This window comes from Dipodomys ordii, unplaced genomic scaffold, assembly GCF_000151885.1.
Source record: "Dipodomys ordii isolate 6190 unplaced genomic scaffold, Dord_2.0 Scaffold90, whole genome shotgun sequence".
Classification (NCBI taxonomy): Eukaryota; Metazoa; Chordata; class Mammalia; order Rodentia; family Heteromyidae; genus Dipodomys; species Dipodomys ordii.
Genome location: NW_012267306.1, coordinates 1,592,158 through 1,610,059, shown reverse-complemented (window position 1 = coordinate 1,610,059; position 17,902 = coordinate 1,592,158). Strand labels below are relative to the sequence as shown.

Here is a 17,902-nt window from a genome sequence, read left to right as displayed (position 1 = left end):
AGAAACTCTTATAGTAGTGTCTGAAGGAAACCAGTACAAGTAGAGCTAGGTTAGCAGTCGAAGAGCTGTGACGTGTGGGCCCAAAGTGAAGAGGAGGACAGGGAGCCTGAGCGTTGGGCTGATTTGGGGTTGACCACCTTGGTATAGGCAAGTGAATTTTTATGAGGAACATGACAAGCCCAACAGGAACTTGTTGGAAGGCAATGTGGGAGTAAATGCCTTTCTCCTATATGCAGTCTCTAGCTGGCTTCTACTGTCCACAGAAAGCCTGAATGCAAGAGGGACATGGCAATGTGAGGCCCACAGGATAGCCAAGTTCAGGGGGAGTACAAAGGTCAGAAGGAACACGGGAACACATCCAGTACATTCCCTATTGAGAAATGGGTTTCAGTAATACGTACTTTTGTTTGTAGAGCAAATAAAGTGAGCCCTATTGTCACCATCGTGGTTGCTCCTGTGGCCCATAATACTTCTTCCACGTTATAGGAACTAGAACCAGAGACCAGGGTTATTCTTCACATACATTCAACACAAAGCACACACAATATAAGGAAATGTATATTAAAAACTTACACTGATATGATGCCTAGCAGCAGACCTTGAAGAACTGTCTGAAGACAAAATTTACAATCAGTCAGGAGCCTGCTATTGGAGGCCTGAGGTGGATCCTCAGAGTCCAGAGGAGTTGCCTTAAAGTGTGCACATTTGGGACAGAGTCTAAGGGAGTGAGAAGAAATGGGTACAAGGAGAGTCTGCAGGAGGGCTGCACTGAAGGCCATGCACTCTCCAAATGGGGCTAGGCTGGGGGCAGCAAGGGACAGAGGCAGTGGGCAGTTGAGCCAGTTGAACACCATGCTGTGTATGTTAGGCCCACAGTCTAGCTCAGAACAGCCGCAGCTGTGGTGAGGATGTTAAGTAGTGGCCTTGGGCTGGAGAAGTTCTGACAGGACACTGTCAGAGAGAAAAAAGAGACAATTCAAAGGACCTACTGGTTCATAAAAAGGACCAGGAAAAAAAAATCAAAGGGAAGAAAGAAGAGGGCAAGCTTTGAACTTCTCCAGCTAGCCAATGAGGGCTGGGTCAAAGGGCTGGAAAAAGAGCTGCAGCCCCCAACGTCCTGGATCACCTATATGCATTTCCAGACCCAATTGGTAATTTCCAGAATTTTTACTTTATTAAGTTTACCTAAGGAAGCTGTCTCTGTTTCCATCAGAGGGAAAAAAGTATAAATCCCATGATATTTTAATATGGCACTTGCTTCCAACCTTCCTCACAAGATATTTCCCTTCTCTTCTTCTGACTCAATTCCATCATATTCCAAGTTCCAGCACACAAAAATGCGTCTGTATGTAAATCATGTAAATCACAGTAGAGGTTGCTTGGGGGCATATGCTAAGACTCACGTTATTGGTCACGTTATTGGTTATTGCTTGTTAGGCCATCAAGGCCCAATCAACGATCAGGATACTCATGCATGGGGGACTGCATGTGTTTTGCACATGAGTCTAAGCACTATGTTTGTTTCCCTATCCTATTCTTCCTTCTATCAGATTTCCCCATCAATTCATCTGATCATCTTGTTTGTATGGGATACCTCAAATCCAGTATGGAATCACATAGGGAATAAACAAATTTGCGAAAGTAAATCTTCATAGAAAAGGGTGGTCCACACTGGCACTGGAAGAAACAGAAATCCAAATGTGCTTACACTATCCTGAATCATACTAGAATGGATCTGGACTCCCCACCCCCACCCCCAATAAAAAACAAACCCAAGAGAAGCCAAACATCCTGGCAGTTGCTACCAGTGAGCTTCTGAGAGAGGCTTCCAGGCCCCCAGGAGGGGAGGGTTTACACTGCTTCTGTTGAGTGGGAGTCAAGGTTGGGAATGACTTAGATGCTGCTGAGTTCCCGGTAGAAGCACAGTGACCTTCAGGAAATTCAGGGAATCTAGGAGCTTAAGTATGTCCTGAAAGGGGTGAAATCCTGTCCCCTCCCCAACCTGCCCACCACCAGCACAAAAAGATTGGTGTAGCAAGAAGAGTGACATGGTTTTGTAGACCTTAGGGTAGCCCTGAATTTCAAGGAAGGGCACAGTGCTGAGCAATGGGGAACCAGGAACTAGAGCATGGGTAAATGGTGAGAGCCAAGGCCTACATGTCGCTTTCCACCTGTGCCTACACTCTATGACACTGGGGTAGGAATAGGGGTGGGGGGGTCATAAGAAGAAAGGTGCAGAATTGGGGGACAGCTGAGCTTGCTCCCAGGAGGAGTTGAAATAGAAGTACGGTTTACCAAAATAAAGAAAATCGTATTTCTAGGTCATGAGTTTGTGAACTATATGTGGAACTGACTGGTCAGCTTCTGTTTATTGAGCCTTGGGGAAATCTGCTGACGGCCAACTTAACTCTCCAGAAATGTAGCCCTCACTTGGGCAGGATCGTGTTTACCTGAACAAAGAAACAGTCTGGGTCCCCAAACCTCCCAACTCACCAGAAGAGTGGGACGCTATATCCTGCAGCGCTGGGAAGAGTTTCACAAACACTCCTGACCTGTGTTACTCCACAGGACACATTTCCAGGAGTGAATTTTAGTAAGTTGACAACAGAATAGATCAGAGGTGAGCTAACAGGGACGATGCTAACAGGGTTACTTACAAAGAGTCCCAGGAGAATGTAATTTGTAGGCACTTGACGGCGGAGATGCTCACAGCAAGCAAGTAAAATCAGGATTATAAAAAAGGCGGGCCTAAAGAAGAATGTAAAACCATGTGTTATTTGCTTCCCATGCTTATATCTTGTATTATGTACAGATGAATAAATGAACATAGATACTGCTGTCTATCATTTAATGATTTTTATCTGTATTCTGAAGTGGAGATAGTGGATAAATGTAGTTCTTTGACATAGAACTATGCATAAATCTATGAGTAGGTCTATGTAATCACCACCACAATGCAAACTTAGAACTGTGCTACCAATAATTCATGGATAGAGGCCTTGGTGCTACCACTTTATGGTGATGCCTCCTTACCCGCACCTCACACATCACTAGCCCTGCCCCTAACAAACACGAATTCATTTTCCTTCCATCTCAAGGGGTTTAACTTTATCTCAATAAGCTATCATCATTTATGGCAATACACTCTCATCAGTTGCTAGTAGACAAACTGTTTTATTAGAGTCAATTAAAGGTACTTACAAGAATGCATAGGTGAACCAACGGTTTGCCAATACCCACTCCCTTAAATCATTCCTGGTTAAAATAAATAAATATAAATTTATACCACAGATAGCAGACTTTTACTCTCTATTTAAATAGAAGCAAGATGACATGGTGAGAAGCATGAGTAAACCCTAAATGATGAATAAGGACTGCTGGGGATGGAAGAGGCAAAGGTTCTTGAGAGAGAGATAATAGACTGCAGGAGGAACTCAGTGGTAGAGTGTTTACTATGCATGTAGTCACAGCCTCAAATCCTTAGCCCCCTACCCTCCAAATAGACACATTTATCAAAGATAATTTCACAAGCTGGGGTAAACAATAATTGTGTATTTTTTGGTTGTGTTTGTTTTGTTTGATGCAGGGTCTCATTATGTAGTCCAAGCTGACTCACTATGTAGTCCAAGCTGACTTGGAACCTGCAAGCTTCCTGTCTCAGCTTCTTGAGTGCTAGGATTTGCACCACCATGCTCAGATATTAGTCAAATTTAAACTAATACAAATACTGAGATATGTGTGCAAAGTGAAGTAAATCAACTCATGATTCATTTTGTAAATACCCATTTTCAGAGGCTATGCAAAAGTAGTGATGGACACAAGTTCTCTCTATAATTCCTGGATTTAACAGCCTTCCAGCCTCCTAAATCTCCACAATCTCGCCTATTTTCCTTTATCCAATTTCATCTGCAAAGTAGCTCAAGGGAGACAAAAAAAAAACACAAAAAACAGTGCCCCAACTAAGAGAAACAAGCTCTTGGTTCAGGAAGATGAGTAAAATTCTAGCAATCTACACCACCTTGGTCTAGTGGTTGCTTCACAAACTTCTTAAACTTGGTACTGGTGACTTAAACCTGTAATCCTAGGTACCCAGGAGGCTGAGTTAAAATTCAAAGCCAGCCCAGGAAAGACGGTCCTTGAGACCTTCTTATCTCCATTATCCAACAAAAAATAATGGAAGTAGAAGTGTGGCTCAAGTGATAGAGTGCCAGCCTTGAGCAAAAAGTCAAGCAAGAACTCAAGACCCTGAGTTCAAGCCACAGTACTAGCAGATACACACACACACACACACACACACACACACACACACACACACACACACACACACACACCAAGCTTCAGAAATACACCTAGAAGACACCTAGAAGACTGATTAAGAATGAATGGTGTAGGTGCTGGTGGCTTACACCTGCATTCCTAGCTATACAGGAGGCTGAGTTCTCAGGCTCAAATTTGGAAGCCAGCCTGGGCAGGAAAGTCCATTAGACTGTTGTCTCCATTAACCATCAAAAAATATAGAAATGGAAGTGTGGCTCAAGTGGTATAACACCAGCCTTGAGCTAATGAGCTAAGAGATAGTGACTAACCTTGAGTCCAAGACCCAGTACCCACACACACAAAAAATATGGTTAAGGAAAAATACATACTATCCTAAATGATCAAAATTAAAGCAAGATGATCCAGTGAGAGAATTAATATGGTAACAACTTACCAGAAAAGAAACACACTGATGATTATGGCAGTGACTAACAGCTGAGCTGACACAATGAGGAACACTTTTATAATGAAGGCTGAGGAGATAGAAACATTATTTTTGATACTATAATATTAAAATGAAACTATAAATGTAACTATCTTTGATATAAATGAAGTGAATTTTTCCTTTTTGGGTATGGGCAGTGCTAATTTATCATCAGCAAATGGAGTAACAACAAAAGTACAAATCTGCAGAACTTTTAAAGAACATTTCATCAAAGGTGGGTGTGGTGGCACTTGTTTGTAGTTCCAGTGATACGTGCCTGTAGTCCCAACTAAGCAGAAGGCTGAGGCAGGAAGATCACTTGAGTGAAGGAGCTCAGTACCCATTTGGTCAACATGGAGAGACTCCATACCAAGGATGAAATGAGCAAGCAAACAACCAAAGAGTCAACTTAGTTGTTCAAGGTGTTTATTGGAGACCTTAGGGTTTATTCAAGTTTCAGAGACAAACTCAATGATCTGAGTAATTCTGTAGTAGAAATAATTCTATACTAAGCATACCCCCATCCTCCTTAGAATCAAAATAATTCCCAGTATGTGGTGAGCCCATCATTTTGGATCCAGCTACTTGAATGCACAGAAGAAGACGCAGCAAAGCCTCAGGGCTGGAGAGAGAAGGTGGTCCCTCCTTAGAGATGGGCTGGTGCTGCAGCAGAGTTTGCAGAGCTACTTACCCTCTGCTCTTTCCAGCCTACCTGCCCTACATGATTCCCTACTCTTCTATGAACTGAGACAGGAGCTAAATAACCTGCCAAATTAAAAGTCAGACCAAAGAGTTCCATGTGGATGACTTGCAAAGCAGTTCACAGAAGGACTTTGCTTCTAACTTTCCAACATCACAGATCTCCCTAGACCCTTTGATTATGCCCCTGGCAATGACATTTTCCTCTCATTGTGGCATTATCCTTATTTCAAAAGGAAGAAATGAAAAGTGCTTAAAATTAAGTTATAAGCCAGGCACTGATGGCTTATATCTGTAACCCTAGCTAGTCAGAGACTGAGATCTGAGGATCCTGGTTTGAAGCCAGCATGGGCAGGAAACTCTTGTGAGACTCTTATCTCCAATAAACTACTCAAAAAAGCCAGCAGTGGCACTGAGGCTCACATGGTAGAGCACTCTCTTTGAGCAAAAGCAGTTCAAGGACAGCACCCAGGACCAGAGTGCAAGCCCCAGGACCAATAAAAAAATTAAGTTATAGCACAGTAAGACCAAAGGAAAAGAAGGTACACTGCCTATGTGCACAGATAAATGCCTATGTGATCATATAAAAATATTGATTGAAATGAACTCCAAGAAATGGAAAGAAGTGGGTTTTTCTTTGTTGCTGTTTTTTTTTCTTTTTGTCTTGCTTGTAAATTTATCTGTCTTTGGGAGAGTAAAGGTAGGGGCCCATAAAAAGTGAGGGAGGGGTAACCTTGTTCAAAAAGAAATTGTATTTATTACTTGATTTATGTACCTGTAATCTTCTGCATATCACTTTTATAATAACTTTTTTTTGTCAGTCATGGAGCTTGAACTTTGGGCCTGGGTGGTGTCCCTGCTCACTTCAGCTCAAGGTGAGTGCTCTACCACTTGAGCCACAGCACCACTTCTGGTTTTCAGGTGGTTAATTGGAGATATGAGTCTCAAGGACTCTTCCTTCCAAGGCTGGCTCTGAACTATGGTCCTCAGATCTCAGCCTCCTGAGTAGCTAGGATTACAAGCATGAGCCACCAGCACCCGAGAATAACATTTTTTTTTAAATGTTAACTTAGAGGAGTTAACTTACAGACACTGCAGTGTCTCTACCTAGGAAGTATGATACTTACCTTTCTAATCAGAATCCCAGAATATACGTGTCCAAGTTGTAGTACCTATATTAAAATAATCACTGTGGCAGAGACTGAAAAGGTATAAATATTAATATGGCCCAGCCTCAAAAGGACAGACATGTAGACTCATAGAACAGAGTTCAAAGTCTAGAGATTAAAGCCCTATTTTATGGTCAATTGATTCCAACAAATTGTTCTGCCAAGCAATTTGATGAAGAGAAAAAGAAAAAAAAGATTTAGGCATTTCACTACATGGTTCTGGGACCACTGAACATACACATAGAAAAGGATGAATATGGATCCTTTATTCAAGCTATGAACAGAAGTTAAAGTAGTTGGATATAGTTGGGTTCAGTGGTTTATGCCTATAATCCTAGCTACTCAGGAGGCAAAGATCAGGAAGACCATGGTCAAAGCCAGCCTGGGCAAAAAGTTCAAGAAACCCCACTTTAATCAATAAAAAGATGAATGTACTGACACATGCTTGTTACTCTGGAGGATTACTGTCCAGGCTAGTTTTCTGATAAAGAAATTCTCATTACAATTAAATACAAAAAAAACCTCATTAAATATGGACAAAGCTTGAGTCATGCCCTCCTGTGGTCACATGACTTGCTGTGGACAACAAGACATTTGCATGTATAATACAAGCAGAAGTTTGACACCCTGGGGACCAGCATACATATCTTTTCTTTTTTTCTGCTTCCTTTCTTCCTTTCTTTCTTTTTGTTGTTGTTGTTATTGTTGTTGGTCATGGGGCTTGAACTCTGGGCCTGGGCGCTGTCCCTGTGCTCTTCAGTTCAAGGCGAGCGCTCTACCACTTAAGCTACAGCGCCACTTCCAGTTTTCTGGTGGTTTATTGGAGACAAGAGTCTCATGGACTTTCCTGCCCAGGCTGGCTTTGAACCACAATCCTCAGATCTCAGCCTCCTGAGTAGCTAGGATTACAGGCAGGAGCCACCTGTGCCCAGGACACATATCTTTTTGATACAAATGTGAGATACCTAGGACATGAGAAGATAAGTCTATGACCAATACCACCTGCCAGCCATGTCAAAGAGACTTAATGGCCATGAGCGGAAGAAGATTGCCTGAGTTGAGTCAACCCATACAGTCATGAGACAATGAAATGTTAGTTGTTGGTATTGGTTTTTAAGATGGAAAATAGTAATCCTTCAGAGAAGACATGGGTGGCAAGAAACGATGTGAAAGGATACTCGAAACTATTAGTCTTCAGGGGAATGAGAATGTACCAATCCACATACATTAGAACAACTACAACTAAAAGGATAAATAACAACAAATGTTGATGAGGATGAAAAGAAACAAAAACCTTCACATGCTGTTAGAACAAAATATGGTGCAGCCACTTTGGAAAAAATTTGTTTAAATTTTATTGTAAAGGTGAGGTACAGAGGGGTTACAGCTATGTAAGTAGTAATGAGTACATTTCTTTTAGAACAGGGTTACCCCCTCCTTCATTTTCTCCCACTTTCTTTCCCCAACTCCTCTCCCCCACTGAGTTGTAGAGTTCATTACCAACACTGTCTAGTGAGTATCCCTGTTGCATTGGTTCACCCTTTGTCCCACCATTTCTGTTATTCCTCGTCCCTTCCCCAAATCAGATAAACTTATATACATGACAAACGGCACAGACATAAAAAACTGTGACAACATGGAATAAACCAAATGAGAAAGAAAAAAAGAAATAACTACAAACAGTATACTAAAAAAACCTCTTGTTTCCATTTCTTGGAGTTCATTTTGATTTTAAAAATGTAACACTTCACAAATTTGCGTGTCATCCTTGTGCATGCTAATCTTCTCTGTATTGTTCCAATTTAGTATTTGTGCTGCTGAAGCAAGCACAAAAGTTTGTTTGTTTTTTTAAAAAAATGGAATGTGTTGTTACCATATAGCTCAACTCAAGAGAAGTGAAACATATTTCACAAAAGCTCACATATAATGTTGGCTGAACATTTATTCATAATAACCAAAAAGTGGAAACAACCTAAATCTCTGTCAACCACTCAATGTAACAAAATGTGTCCATCCAAGCACTAGAGTATTATATGGACATAAAACAAAAATGAAGTCCTACATGCATTACAACCTGGGGAAAAACTTGAAAGATGCCTTGTGAAAGGAAATCCAAAGACCACATGTTACATGTTCCCATTTATATGAAATCTACACATTTAGGACAGAAAGCACATGCGTGACTGGCGGTACGGGAGAGGGTAGAAATAATTACCACTGGATTTTTCTGCATGTTGTGAATATGTTCCAGAACTGATTGTGGTGATAGCTTTTAAACTTTGTAAACATTGCATTGTAAACTTAGAAGGGATAAATTTAATGATCCACACAGCTGCCTTAAAATCAGTAGTTGCTCAGAACTAGGAATAATGGTGCACTCTTGGAACTGCAGCTACTTGAGAGACACCAGCAGGATCTCTCTCAGAGGCTGTTCCCATGCAGAAGTGTGAGACTCCATCGAAAAAATAACTCAAGCAAAAAGAGCTGCGGACATGGGCTTGAGTAGCAAACCCTTCCTCACAAGCAGAAGTGCCTCTATTACCACCAAATAAAAGAATAGCAAAATGTGTAGCTGGGCAATGTAGCTCAAAGGATAGACCAAATACAAGGCTCTGAGTTTAAACTACATCACTACCACCAAAACCAAACTTGTGGTCATATCTATAACTCCTAATCCATCACACTGCTAATTTTTCCTTTTTCTGTGCCACATCCATCTTTTTATATGCTATGTAGTTCATAAATAGCAAGAGAGGACCCCGGCTCTGCCTTCTAGAAGAAGCAAGTATAAATAACACTCGTATTGGTGAGACAGCCTTTACATATTTTTCAGTTCTACCTACTTACTGCTGCCTGTATGAACTAGGAATATAACTTCACTGGAGTAATGACACCAGGGACAGTCTGGCTTCGGTAGCACTCTCCACCCTCTGACTGAGATCTTGTTAAAGGGGGTTGGCACTGGGCCCCCCTGAGAAAGCACAGACAGAGATGACTATATGATTGAAATACCATCAATGATATAATTGTAAAACCTCTTGAATGTGGTTTCTGGGGTAGTGTCTGAAACCAGGTCAGGTTTGGCTGATCCTCAAGGCACCTTTTTTTTTTTTTTTCTCTCAATCATGGGTCTGGAACTCAGGGCCTGGGTACTGTTTCTGAGCTTTTTTGTTCAAGGCTAGCACTCTGTCACTTTGAGCTACAGCTCACTTCCAGTGTCTGGTGGATACTTGAAGATAAGAGTCTCACAGATTTCCCTGCCTGGGCTGGCTTTGAACTGTAATCCTCGGATCTCAGCTTTCTGAGTAGCTAGGATTACTGGTGTGAGCCACCAGCACCAGCTCAGGGCACTTTTTGTGAATAGGCCCTTTCAAGTTGTCAGTGCAGCTGCCTCTCTTGGCCTTCCTTTGTCTTTGAGCGTTTCCCTTTTCCATTGTCTACCTAGAAGGCTAGAATTCCCTAGATGAGTCACGGGATGGACGGGGAGGGCCAGGGGGAGGCAGCACTGGATCCAACCTCACAGTCCTCCTGCACACTGTCCAGACACTAAGAAAGCTAAACCAGGAGTTGGAGGCTCACACCTGTAACATCAGCTACTCAGGAGGCTGAGGTCTCAGGATCCCGGTTCAAAGCCAGCCCAGGCAAAAAAGTCGGTGAGACTCTTATCTCCAATTAACCATCAAAAAAAGCTGGAAGTGGAGCTGGGGCTCACCTGGCACAGCTTGAGCAAAAAACTTAGGCCCTGAGTTCAAGCCCCAGGATAGGCATAAAAAAAATGAGGAAGGGTGATCCAATGGACACCAGCACCATGTAACAGTAGCCTTAAACTAACTTTGACTATCATGTTTTAAGAGAGAAAAAGATAATCTCATTTGTTTAAGTCATAGATTTTTAGATTTCTATTATTCACTGTTAAATATGTTCCTTACTTACATAAAACTAATACCTAGGACACTGAATTTTTTATATTAAGCTAATAATATATTCTATATAGGCATGAACAATTTACAATCAGCGACTAGTTCATATTTTTAAAAAATCCAGAAATTATTTACCATATGTTCATTATGAATTTCTGAATTTCCTGGACAAGTTTGGAATACTCTGTTACAGGAGCCATATATTTTGTTTTTTTTTTTTGTCGGTCATGGGGCTTGAACTCTGGGCCTGGGCGTTGTCCCTCAGCTCTTCAACTCAAGGCGAGCGCTCTACCACTTGAGCTACAGCGCCACTTCCTATATTTTGTTTTATAATGAAGCAAGAGTAGAGAAAGCAAACCACAAAATTAAATCTTTCCCACAATCCACACCCTTGGAACTATTTTAAGACAACATTTGATCTTCCTTTCTAGAAAGGTAATTCCTTTTTTCTCACCTCTGCGGACAGATGCATCTGAGAATGGATTGCTGGCATTGTTATTGTTCTCGTTTGAGTCTCCCTCTTCTGAAATTTGTACTACATACATATTTGCATGTTTAGTAGCCTGTAAATATGGTCTCCCTTTGGCGTCTTGTGTCCTGTCATCATGTGAAGACATGTAGGGCTGAGTGGACCGGATCTGGATGTCTTTACCTTCTTCTTTCTGAGCCAGATTATCTCTAGAACTAAAGTCTGTTGGCTCCCTGACCTCCAAGTCCATTTCCTGAAGAAGAAGAAGAAAAACTGTTACTTGTGGTCTTATGATCCTCATAACATTTAGGTACTAGTTTAACTCCTTTGGCTCAGTGCTTACCAAGTTGGTGTTAACTAGTTAAGTGAATATATGGTGAATATATACATGTACTTATAATAAGGTCAGATATAGATACTGTAAAATAATTTGCATCCGATTATGAAATTAACCTTTTAAGTAAGATGAACTTCCATCTCATGTACACAATTATATTTAATTTACTTATTTTTCTCCTAATTTTTCACACAGCATTATAATATTTTCACGGCTTCCAAAACAATCCTGGGCACTGTACCTAGAAGGCAGGTCAGCACTGAGGCAGCACATGGCAGCGTGGCCTCAGGGCAGGAGCAGCCAACAGTCTCCCTCCAGCTTCAAACTGTGCATTCGTTACATATTTCAGCAATTTGTCCCAGAAACCTACCCACGGGTACAGACAGAGAAGTTCGGTATGTCATCCATCACTCCTAATTACACGAAATTTGCAGCCATCTAACAGGAAGCCGGGAAATGGCTCATTTGACATAGGAGAGTGCCACATGGAAGCAGATATGAAAGTTCACTGTCATATATACTTTTGAATGTAAAAAGATTTGAGAATAATATTTCAATCGCATTCATCTTTTACACATACACTCCCAGGGACTGGAGAGATATACTACAAATTGTGCAGATGGTTGTTTGTGATACAGCAGAGTTGTGGAATACACTCTATACTGCATCTTTTTTTTACAATGAATATTTATTTCTTATAATAGCAAATGTGTTTACATTTTGTAGAGAAAAATGAAATGTTTCTCTTTGTGATAAAGTCTAGACCTCCTCTGAGAAAACTCCACCTAAAGCTGTGGCAAAAAGATGCTCAAATAACCAATCTGGTTTCTTCTCCCGTGTCCTGCAAATTGGAAAGGGGAAAGCCAGTAAGATTTTTAAGGCCCTCACACAAAGCAATCAAAACCAAAGGCAACTGATTTTCCTTTCGGAAACTACATTAGTTTGGTGTCTGAATCACAAAATGAATCCTTCACCTGGTCTTCAAAAGGATCTCCTGGCTTCTGGGCCAGCAGTCACCCAAAGGATTGGCAAGTACTAGGGTGGAAAGCAGAGTTCTGAGTGACAGTTAACGGAGTGGCAGTTGGAGCATGGAGTGGGCTGGGTACGCTGGCACCTGGTACGCTGGCGCCTGGGAGAGGGACTCTGCGTTAAGTCCAATGTGCCAAGCTGTGTGTTGGTTGATGCACTTTGTGCTGGGTCTCAGGGGTAGGGATTAGCAGTGGGATTATACCTGCATCTCCAATTCATGTTGAGGGCAGGAGGGCAAACTTACTCTGTCCATCCAGGAGGAAGCATGGTCCTGCTGTTGCTGGTCTCTACAGGAGGAAGAGGCTCAGAAACCCCACTGGGAGCATTCTCCAGATACCCTGCATGATTGTCTCAATGACATAACATTTATTTATGATAAAGTAGGCGCAGGTCTTTCTGATGGCTGGAGGGAGATTGCTACCTGTAGCCTCTAGGCCCATGAGAAGCTGTGGAGAAACCTGATTTCAGGCTGCTTAGTAGGAGAAGTCAGATGACTACAGGGAGCAGTTAGCATGAAACCCCCTTTCCCCAGAATTTCTCATCAGTGAGGGGTACAGGAATGGAAACTTGTCCAACGTGGTTGCTGAGAAAAAGTGTTTGTTTTTTTATTATCTTCATTAAGCTGCTAATTAGCACTGTTCACTCTATTCAAAGAATGGAAAAGTGGAAGAAACACAAAAATGGATGAAGATATACTTTTTTGTCTCCATATTATAATGTGCATATCTAAGGTAGAAGGAGGGAAGCTCCCTCCCTACCCCCCCCCCCAGCCAAAAGAACAGCTACTTAAGAGTCAGGAAATCAGCAACGTAATTTCTATCATAGGCCTAAGATAGGTTTTCAAAGATAGTTAGGGTCAGGTGTGAAGGGCGAGAGGAAGCACATCTCAGGTAGAGAACACTAAGTTAAAAGGCATAAGGCAGGGCACCATGGGGCACACTCTACACAGAAATTCATCTGTCAGGTTATAACATGGAAAAGAAAGGTACATGTGCAGTACAGGACAGAGGTGCCATGATTTCCCTTCAACTTCTCACAGTTCATCAGTCTCCTTCATTCTCTCTGTTCAATCATTAGTCTTTTTAGTTTGTTGATGTTAGCAGGAAAATGGAGGAATTACATTTCCCCCAAAGTATAGTTTACATGATTTATATGATTACCTGTCAGACTTTAATTACATGACCATAATCTGGTTAAAAGGAATGATTCCTCCTCTTCCTTTTTCCTCCTCCTCCTCCTCCTGCTCCTCCTGCTGTTGCTGCTGCTGCTGCTGCTGCTGTTTCCTCCTCTTCTACTTTCTCTTTCTTCTCCTCCTCTCCTGTCTTTTCTTCCTTCTCTTCCCTATCCTTTTTATGAACCTCATATTTGACACTGATTAGGCATTTACTGATATAAATTTACTGATACAGTCTCACATGTACTAACTCATTCAATCACATTGACTCTATGAGTTATGTTCTCTTGATACTCTCATTTGTCAAGTGAGTAAACCAAATATAAATTTATAAGAAATCCTCTAAATGTCCAATACTCACCTAGAAACAAAACTGGTGAACCAGTCCTGTGATACATTTAATACAGTTGTTTCTTTTTTAATCTTGACAGTATTAAGAAATATTTTAAATCATGCAAATAAGACCAAATGCTGACATTGACAATTCCTTGGGGGAATCTTGCCTTATGCTTTTTACTTACTGTGAATTTTTAAGATGTGGAGGTACTTGTTATTGTTTACACTTACACACATACACACAATCACAATCACAATATGCTCAGACAACCCATGCATAGTAAATAATGCCTACGTACTCCAGTTGAATCCTTTATCTGGCTCCAGGCTGAATATCTCTTATTGTGTGTGTTATGGCCTGAACAAGTTGCTCACATATAGGCACGAAACAATCACCAGTGATTTTGTTTGTTTGTTTGCTTCTGGTTTTGTTTGGATGGTCATGGAGACGGATCTCTGGGCCTTGGCACTGTCCTTGAGCTCTTCAACTTAAGGCTAGCACTTTACCATTTGAGCCACAGCATCACTTCTGGCTTTTGCTGCTTATGTGGTGCTCAGGAATAGAACCCAGGGCCTCATGCATGCAAGGCAAGCGCTCTACCACTGAGCCACCTTCCCAGCCCCATCACCAGTGTGATAATACTGAATTGTGAGAGTGAAACGGTACTGAATGGGATTAGCAATCTTATGCACCTTACACCATGGAAGGACACCAACATGGTCATCCAGAAGGAGTGAGCCTTCACCATGCACCAAAACTCATCCTGGACTTCCCAGTCTCCAGAAATCAGGAATATGTATTTCTGTTCCTTATAAGTCACCAAGTCTCAGGTAATTTGCTATAGTAGCACAAATGTACTCTAAGATATTGTATCAGTATGAGACTCCTCCCCTGGCATGTCAGGAAGGCTGGTCTGTGGCTTATAGTCTTCCTGAAGCATTCATTAGCTGAGGGAGAAGGGCACTGGGTCAATACTTTCACTGATGGAGTCTTCTTTTCTCCTTCGCATTTCTCTCATTTTGTATTTGACCTTCTACTCACCTTCTCTGCTCAGTTATCTTATTTGTAGAGTCTGTGATACTATAGTTACTGCTATTTGGAGAAAGCCCATTAATTGAGAACTATGTGACATGCACAATAACTGATAATATTTTCACAGGCCTCAACCTAGGAGATATCACCTTTGCTTTCCAAGCAAGGAAATGAGCTCAGAGAGGAGAATCAGCTGACAGTTCCTAAACTAGGTATCATCCACCATTCATTCAGTCTCTTGGAAGGGGGGAGGTTGTTTAAAGTGAAAAATGTCTTCCATTTGATATTTTCTCCTCCTTTTTATTTTTACTTTTTAGAATTAAAGTAATGCATGTATAGCTGAAAAAGATGTCAGGTAATATAAAAGACTGCAAGATTTCTTAAAATATTCCCCTTTAGCTGTGCACCAGTGGTTCATGCCTATAATTCTAGGAACTCAAGAGACTAAATTGGAGGATCGTGGTTTAAAGCCAGCCCAGGTAGGAAAGTTTATGAGACTCTTATCTACAATTAACCACCAGATATTCAGAAGTGGTGCTGTGGTTCAAAGTCGTATAGTGCTAGCCTTGAGCAAAAAGAACTTAGGGACAGACCTGAGTTCAAGCTCCATGACAGACCAAACAACAACAACCAACAACATCAAATCCCCTGTGGCCACTCCTGTTGAAATCAATTGCCAAAGTTGATTAGTTCTAATAAATATATGGAACACAGAGAACTTTTAAATTTACACAAAATAATCATATTGCCCTATGCACTACTTTGTAAATTTTTTCTTAATATCTGAGGGTTTTTTTTGTATCAGTACCTAATAACCTCTAATAGTTTCTTGCTAAGTTCTAACTTGGTGGACATACCAAAAATCTGACAAGTATATTACAAGGAAGGAAAATTACAAGCCTATATCACTCTTGAACATAGATGTAAAAATCTGAAACAAAACAGTAGTAAACAAAACCACAATATAAAAAAAGGATAATCCATCACAACCAAGGTTGACTGATTTCAAGTGTTGAAATATTCATTTAACATTCAGAAATAGCATAATCATCTCAGAGAGAGAGAGGGAGAAAGAGAGAGAGAAAGAACCATTTGATTCTTTTTAGCTTTTTTTTTTTCAGAGTTGAGGACCTTGCCAGGTAAGTGCTCTTCCACTGAGCTAACTCTCCAACCCCCATATTCTTGATGAGCAGAGGAATAGAAGGAAATTTCCTTTACCTGATGGGGGGAATTTACAAAATTGATACTATTATAAGTTATTATATCGACTATAACTGGATAAAGTACATGAAGGTGGGAGTCTATAGCTTTTGCAATAGTCACATCTGTTTCTCAGTTTAGTTACCTGAGTGTGGTTACTACATTGTAATAAGCTACAAATGTATGAGTTGGACACTGCATATTATATATACACACATATGTATTGTTTTTCATTTTCCTAGGTTGCAGAGAAGTTAACAAGGTTGAAAAGATATTTCTCTCTGATGATCACAGAGGGTAGAAGCTACAACCAGAGTATGGGGAGCTAACATAACAGGACAGAACATGGAGTTGAGTGGGATAAGGAATTGAGAAGAAGATTGCATTTTGGCCAGTCCAAGGATGATATTCTGTGGTGGAGAGGAAGGTAGTAAATTAGAGTCCAAACTTTTCAGTGAATGGGAGGAATAATTTGGAGCTAAAGCACAAAAGGAGGCAAACCTTGGTAGGTAGAAAAGATATATTAGCAGGTGGAAGAGGAGGAGGAGAACCTAATAGAGAAGAAATAGAAGCTATTGTATGTCCTTTTGAATAAAGAATGATTGGTAGACAAGACAAATAGCTTGAGCGAAGGCTGCTAGGTTTAGGAATCCAAGGATCACGAAGAAGGGTATATGTAAGTCTGGGAAGAGACTCCTCTCTTTGAAAAGATCCGTTCTGACTAGTGATGTTAATAGAGGCCATTTGTCTTCTTGTAATAGCTTGTCCTAGGCCCGCCATTCGTTCTGGAGTGTGATCCAAGGTCCTTTTCAGCAAGTCCTTAGGGTCAGAACTATTTACCAGCAATGCTAAACCAGTTGTTTGACTTTTCCTCTCCCATTTTCTCAGTGGTGTCGCAGCTACATACACTATAGCACCATCACCTTAAGCCCTACTAAATGCGTGCTTTATATTTTAAGAGTTAAGAATGTTTGCATTTTAACTTGTAATATATAAACTCCCGTGGACATAGCTCACATAAACAAAACTATTGGGTGGAGAGTTTCAGACTGTAATTTTCAAAAGCATCAAGACGACCTCAGTCAGGTTGTTAGACGTAGCAAATAAAAATCACAGGACGTGAATTTCAGTCAATGATTATTACATGGGATACTCACACTAAAGAAAAATACATTCGATGTTTTTAAATCTGAAATTCATATTTAGCAGAGCGTCCTGCCTTCTACCTGGCAACTCAACTCTTCTACCGAGAAGTTTGGGAACTGCTCCCCTAGGCGACCGTCAGCGGAACTGCAGGAGGGAGGGACACTTCCTGTCAGGGAGTGGGGTGTGCGTCTGGCAGGGGCGAGGGCCCCGCCCACTTCCGGAAGCCCTCTCAGGTTCCTTCCCTGATAGGACAGGCCCCGCCCCTCGCCCGCCCTTTCCCTCCCCTCCAGCCCCGCCCGCGCCCCCAGGCCCGTCCTGGGCCCCGGGCGGCCGCGACCTGCCGCCCGCCTGCAGGGGGCAGTGGTGGCAGCCGGATCCCCAGCGCCGGCCGACTCCGCGTCCCGCGGCCCTCGCCTTCCCCGCTCTTCCTGTCGTCTGGGTGACGGGCCCGCCTGAGGGCGGCCGGGACAAGCGACCGCCATTCCCGTGTCGCTCCGCCCGCGGGGGCCGCCCGAGCCGGCCACCATGCCGCTGGGCCTGAAGCCCACCTGCAGCGTCTGCAAGACCACGTCGTCCTCCATGTGGAAGAAGGGCCCGCAGGGGGAGATCCTGTGCCACCACTGCACGGGCCGGGGCGGCGCGGGCGGCG

At 42.0% G+C, this 17,902-nt stretch overlaps 2 protein-coding genes across 2 annotated transcripts in view; one reads left to right on the top strand and one right to left on the bottom strand.

Moving 5' to 3' along the window:
- Nucleotides 1-17,735, bottom strand: part of LOC105992903 — a 34,554-nt gene extending 16,819 nt beyond the window's left edge. The window contains exons 1-7 of the mRNA XM_013026002.1: nucleotides 17,334-17,735; nucleotides 10,984-11,251; nucleotides 4,712-4,790; nucleotides 3,202-3,255; nucleotides 2,658-2,748; nucleotides 574-611; nucleotides 402-489 (exon numbers count right to left, since the gene is read on the bottom strand). Coding sequence (XP_012881456.1) covers nucleotides 402-489; nucleotides 574-611; nucleotides 2,658-2,748; nucleotides 3,202-3,255; nucleotides 4,712-4,790; nucleotides 10,984-11,251; nucleotides 17,334-17,735 — 1,020 coding nt within the window. The remainder of the gene's footprint in view (nucleotides 1-401; nucleotides 490-573; nucleotides 612-2,657; nucleotides 2,749-3,201; nucleotides 3,256-4,711; nucleotides 4,791-10,983; nucleotides 11,252-17,333) is intronic.
- Gatad1 (GATA zinc finger domain containing 1) overlaps nucleotides 17,647-17,902 on the top strand; it is a 9,945-nt gene continuing 9,689 nt past the window's right edge. The window contains exon 1 of the mRNA XM_013026001.1: nucleotides 17,647-17,899. Coding sequence (XP_012881455.1) covers nucleotides 17,779-17,899 — 121 coding nt within the window. The 5' untranslated portion in view covers nucleotides 17,647-17,778. The remainder of the gene's footprint in view (nucleotides 17,900-17,902) is intronic.